Here is a 5,805-nt window from a genome sequence, read left to right on the forward strand (position 1 = left end):
CACCAATCTTGATCTGGAAAGGAGCTGACAAGGCCAGCTTTGAGAATATTGATAAGTGTAAGTCACGTACCAGAAGAAGGCGCGGGTTGACGGTTCGCTGCTCAAGCGCTGGATCGATTTGCAGTTCCCAATGGTAAATGTCAGCAATGGCAAGTTTTTTGATTTGTGACTCGATGAGAGCTCATATCTCGAAGGGAGTCACAACAAAGGGCATCTGATCCTTTCCCCACAATGTCAATTGATGATAGTTGGTTGATACCAGTTATCTTCACAAAAAATCGTCAGCATAAGTATCTCTGTGATTTCGACACGAGTTTAGTAAGTGACGTATAATAATCACTACTTTCATCTTGATACGAGCAGCATTGCACCGCGCTTGTGAGTGTGTGAGTCTCGGAATTGACGTATCTGCGGAGCCGAAAAAATTGCAAACCTCTAAGCAGGGCATAGTGTGATGTCTAGCCGGGCGAAGCACAAGACGAGATTGGTGTAATATAGTGTAGAGTCCGAATCAGCTGGGGCTTTTTTGCAAGAAAAGTAATCGGCAAAGGGCTTCTTCTGTATAGCATTCGCTGCAAATGTCTGGGGTCACTGCGGATGTGCTTCAATAATTGCATGCCCATTTGTAACGTCTTTCGTGCTCGTGACATATTATATAGCTATTGGTCTAACCTTGGTGACACTACATCGTGGCTATGCGCAATGAAGTTGCCCATTTTTGTACAGAGAACAAAAAATTGGACAAGGACATCACAATAAACACTTGTGAGCATGGATCATGTGTATTGGCTGATGTATCAGCTCGACAATATAGTCAAGTGTGGTTTTGGCGCCGATGAGATTCCATTTCCGAAATGCAACATGGTCTGGGGCAGTGCTGCTATCTTGAACAAATTCCAAGAAGTAGCTCAGAATAATATGGATCATGTTATGCCGCTTTCGACACTTGGATCTATATCACAGGCTTCGCTCAACTGTAAGAATTATGCCATTGGACCATCGCGTTAAAGACTCGACGATTTCAAGCGGTAGAAAAGAAATATCCTGCTCATGATAAGAAGCTACATGCTTTGAGGTATGTCCATGTCAAGTTGAGGAGATACCTTTTGACGTCAAACTCATAATAAGCATGTGTCAATTTGCAAAGCGGTATTGGCACTTCATCTCTCTTATAGTGGCAAGAGTATCATCCTTCTTTGCTGAGTATGTAGTCAGTGTTCGGAATATGTTTGTTCGGGTTAATTGACTTCGATTGTGCTTTTAAAGCCGGCCAGTCTATCATTACCCAATGTCACGATGTTAACGTCACGCATGTATGAGTAAAAGATATAGCGTCCGGTCAAGATGCAAAATGTTGAAGAATACTTCGGGTCGCAATTTTTTTGAAATTCGCATCTCAATATCGAAGCGCCAGGCTGCATATTCGTGACTCATCCGTTGACATAAATATTGTTGCATTTCAAAACGGACCTGCCCGAAATCTCGTGTGTGGTTATACTCGATATGAGAACCACAAGTACAGAATATGTGCGAGGTACATGATAACCTTTAAATGACACCCTCGGTAGAGGGATAGCATATATATTATCTTTACGCCATATACTTGTGGTCAAACATGTAAACTAGATAACGTTTTTACGTTCGTAAAACGTGTCTACAAGAAAATGCTTGCTTTCGCCAGAAATATACCAGCTCATCCGTAGGGGCTATATGTCTAGATTTTGTCACGCTAGAACCGACATTGATGTCTTTGTGGATCCTCATCGCAAGAAATTCACCTCTTTGGTGTCAGCGACACCGTTACCGGTGAGGATACAGCCGTGTTGTTCCTCGATTGTAGTGTTTCACCAAAACAATTGTGTCAGATAAAGATCCGCGCGTTTCAGCAACGTTATGACAGACTTTACTTTTGATGTTTTTTGTGCTCGAAGCAAGATTGAACATAACGGTCATTTGTAACTTGCAGACTGTCAGCATACAACCAGAAATAGCAGAATAGTTAAAGGCACTCGGTCACGTGGCAAAAAAAATTTCCGCTGATACTATTCACACGTGTGCACATAAGACCATACCCGCTGACACATGTTAATCCACCAGCATATTGTGTTCATTATCTAGTATGTCTCTTTTCCTTTGAGGCGGCTATCATGTTATGTATGGCACAAATTTCGGTACTTGAGGTAGGTACTACCACGGATCGAGTCATTTCTCAGATAAAGCAATCCGGATTCGAACCACCTAGCGCATTATAGTCATTTGGTACGAGCGCACAGCTCCAACGTACCATTATGAATTGTCACGAGCAGTGTACGGTGCAAACAGAACTCTGCTCTTCGTCCATCAGCGCCACAAGCTGCCGAGATTCTTTGCACGATTCTAGACAACTTAACCAAAGATTCGAGTGACTTTACGACCATCGCTTCCATTTCTAGTTCTGAGTACACAAATAGCATGTATTCGTCAGTGCGAAACGGCGATGGTTCATCAGATTTGGATCATCGCCCCAGCTCGCTGCTTGGTCAGCGCAGCCCTAACTTTTTTCGTGGCCAATTCTCTGCCCGCAGTAGCAGTAGCAGTGCCATAAGTGGGGAATACCACGATCACCATCACCATGAAGGCTCACGCTATGAAGAGCATAAGGTTATTGTCGTTTAAAGGAAGAGATAAATACGTGCCAAGTTTGACCCAGAGATAAAAATTAAGATTACTTCAAATTCTGGGTGGTTGCCATTAGGCGCAATTTCTGTTGTGAACTCTATTGCAGCTTCGTTACAGCAAGTATTGATTGTCGTCAACCCGATCGCGGACACTCTACCCCATCCGAGGATCGGAACTTGACCTATCTGCCGTCGGAGGAACAACAATCGTTTGATGAGCATCTTTCTCTTATTGTTTGCGACAATAGCACACAGATAGTAGATCAAGGACTGTAAGCGCAAATCGTTAGCCTGATGGTGCTTACTTGATCCTCAATTGCATTGGTGTGACGCCAACAGGGGAGCTTTAACGTTGCTTCTTTTACAGCTCAACTGACTCCACACTGAGGTTGCTTGTACATAACATGCAACCTTCCACAAGAATTTCTTTCTGGGTAAGAAAAATTTAGAATGCAGTGGAGCTTCGAAAGAAGTAGCAGTGCGTTGCGCTAGCAGATGACACTAGGAGACCGCGATCGACAGTAAGAACTCATGTAGACTACCGATGTGAAAATTTCACATCGCAATTATTGAAGCGATTGATGCCTCATTTTTTCATTGTCCGGACAGGCTAATTACAATTCTCGTCCAGATGTCAAGGGAGGCAAAAGTGCACAACTCTTTGTAAAAAAAAAACGCTGCAGAGCGCCAGGACAAATTTGCGTTAGGAAAAAACTTTCGGCGTCCTGAATACTGTTTTCACTCAGTTCTATTACTAGGAAAGGATGTCAAAACATTCCAATTTCGAGTACATTTGCCGTGTAGCGAAGGCCAGACCGGCAGGTAGAGGCTCCACAGGCGCCAAAGGTGATGTACATCACCCAAGTTACAAAATAAAAGAGCTGTCGCTTAGCTGCTGAGCAGAACAGGGATACTTGCATATGTTAAATCAGCAGTAGAATCTTTTTTTTTCGCCCTGTGTGTCCGCTATATTATTTGTTAAAATGTGTGAGAGGTTGTGGAGGGATGAACGTTATACAAGGTAAGCCTACAAACGTTTTGCAGAGAATTGTCGGTTTCCATTCGACCAGCTAGGGAGGGCAGTGCTTGTTTCAGTTATGTCGAGGTCGATAAGAATCAATTCAAAAAGAATGACACGCTTCTAGAACTCACACCATGGTTTTTGGGAATAAAAATCAACTCTCGGGCTCTGTAGAGTGGTGAAACAAAAGAAGGGTCGTGCAATCAACTACGACGATCAACAGTATGCGGGGGCAAAAACAATGCCAAATTTTTACGGCTTTTGAGTGCTTCACTGGCCTTGGAAGCGTTGAAAATTGCTAAAGTCCAGACCTGTAGTAAAAAATATGATCTCATATTAGTCTGAATGCCAGGAGACAATTATCGACTGGTATTTGAAAGACATAAGGTGCCCCGCACATCAGACTTAGAAAGATTTTAGGAAGCAAATTTACTTTCGGTAAGCTCAAAAAGGTACGATCGCATGGTTGTGAAAATTAAACTTTCTCAACCGGTTAGCAGCAAACCTACAATCGCCTTGGGCAAGCAAAAGTGGCAGTACCGTGTTACGAAAATGAAACTGGACGTAAATTTTTAAATCACGGTCTTTCGATTCTCTGGTGTGATAATTAATGACTCTGTAAGCTAGGTCCACCAAAATGAAGTTTTTGATGGACGCATGATGATGACTGCGAGTGGTGGCGTTTATTCATGAGTAAATGGACCAGAGCGTCTGAAGGCAGCAATGATTTGAGCGAGCGTTGTTGGTGAGCACCGGCAACTGTCGCGACACGAAGAAGTAAACATGAGGATTTGAAGTATTGTTTATCCTTCCTACCATTTGAAGCTACTGCGAGCAAATAAAACCGTATTTAATACTTATCATTGGAGCTGTCAAGCTCCACAGACCTGTGGCATAATAGTTTATATACTCGCAAATGGACCATGATAGTTTTTGCCTGCGACGAAAGATTTATGCAGAACGGAAGATGGTATCGATTTCTTAACACAATCAAGGTGGGCCAACTTGGTGATTTATTTGTCTTGCAAACCTCTTTATTTTTCTTTCAGCTCAATCCAAAAGAAGCACCACTTTGAAAAATTGCATAATCTAAGCTTAAAGGGCAGTGTTTGCGCGAAGCAAACATGATATCATCAAGGACCCTACAATTTCCTAAATAAAACAGCCCATAGGCTTAAAGCGTTTTTACACCCTACTGAGAAGGAATTATCACGGATGCTGCCCCTGAAATTTGGAGTTTATCAGAGAAACATCATAATTCCTGGAACCCAAATTATGCGTACACCAATTGCCCTTATTATAGGAACAGTGCGACATCATGAACGCTATTTTCGTTGCAAAGCACTTAATCGGTTTTGAGCTCTTAGCTTACCGATAACTTGAGATTCTTCAAGTGTTTCGAAGCTACATCATAGGGGTTTTATGAGACATTGCTTTGTCTTCAACATGTATTTGCATCCAAAACTTTAAGAAGCGGTATAATGTTATTGCTATATCAAGCTCACGTAGACCGCAAAACAGCCCCTACATTCTTTTCGAGACAATAAAAAGTTATAGCGTTACTTCTCTTTATAAAAACATTTAAAATTTCAACGACGTTCCTTACTTTAGAGACGGCAGACCCGGCATCTATCGCTAGGATCACAGCGTCCAAAAACATTTCACACGTTTGCGAATTCATTCTACGCATACCCTGCGTATTAGTTATGCACATTCTGTGTCCCAGCCATAGTGCATCACACTTGCTGCCTGTTCTTTGACCTCATTGAATTACTACTGTCGATATTGTTACAAACGTAGCCGAATCGATATCAGCGAGTAAAAAAGCTAAAGACCAGAGCCATATTCAGAGAAACACGGATGGCCAAACCATCAATCAAAAATGGAAGAAGTTTGTTACAGCATCCACTGCGAATCGTTACCGTTATCCAGTTTCTCTGCTCAAGCCCAACTAAATTAAATCCTTCACCGTAAGAGTATGGGACTGTCCGTCGTTGAAGCTATTTGCTTTTCTTAAGATGCTACAACCAAACAAGCATTGTGTTTTTTGTAAATTTCTGAGCAAGATTGCTCGCTCCGCTACTGTCAGCCACATCTTTTACACGAGAAATTTAGTCAATCTGTTTC

The 5,805-nt window shown here is 42.2% G+C and overlaps 3 protein-coding genes across 3 annotated transcripts; 2 read left to right on the forward strand and 1 right to left on the reverse strand.

Annotated features, from left to right (window-relative positions):
- Positions 1 to 2,147: 2,147 nt before the first annotated feature.
- On the forward strand, positions 2,148 to 2,655 carry PHALS_14063 (tkl protein kinase; the record flags this gene model as incomplete). The annotated part of the gene is made up of 2 exons (XM_024729798.1): positions 2,148 to 2,180; positions 2,323 to 2,655. The coding sequence occupies 2 exons, from the start codon at positions 2,148 to 2,150 to the stop codon at positions 2,653 to 2,655; spliced, it is 366 nt and encodes a 121-aa protein (XP_024580140.1).
- A 1,485-nt stretch (positions 2,656 to 4,140) lies between these two features.
- On the forward strand, positions 4,141 to 4,371 carry PHALS_14064 (uncharacterized protein; the record flags this gene model as incomplete). Its single annotated transcript, XM_024729799.1, has 2 exons — positions 4,141 to 4,242; positions 4,306 to 4,371. 2 exons carry the CDS (start codon positions 4,141 to 4,143, stop codon positions 4,369 to 4,371), a joined length of 168 nt encoding a protein of 55 aa, XP_024580141.1.
- A 711-nt stretch (positions 4,372 to 5,082) lies between these two features.
- Positions 5,083 to 5,359, reverse strand: PHALS_14065 (uncharacterized protein; the record flags this gene model as incomplete). The annotated part of the gene is made up of 2 exons (XM_024729800.1): positions 5,083 to 5,202; positions 5,285 to 5,359. The coding sequence occupies 2 exons, from the start codon at positions 5,357 to 5,359 to the stop codon at positions 5,083 to 5,085; spliced, it is 195 nt and encodes a 64-aa protein (XP_024580142.1).
- Between the last annotated feature and the right edge of the window lie 446 nt (positions 5,360 to 5,805).

This window comes from Plasmopara halstedii, assembly GCF_900000015.1.
Source record: "Plasmopara halstedii genome assembly, contig: Scaffold_816, whole genome shotgun sequence".
Lineage (NCBI taxonomy): Eukaryota > Oomycota > Peronosporomycetes > Peronosporales > Peronosporaceae > Plasmopara > Plasmopara halstedii.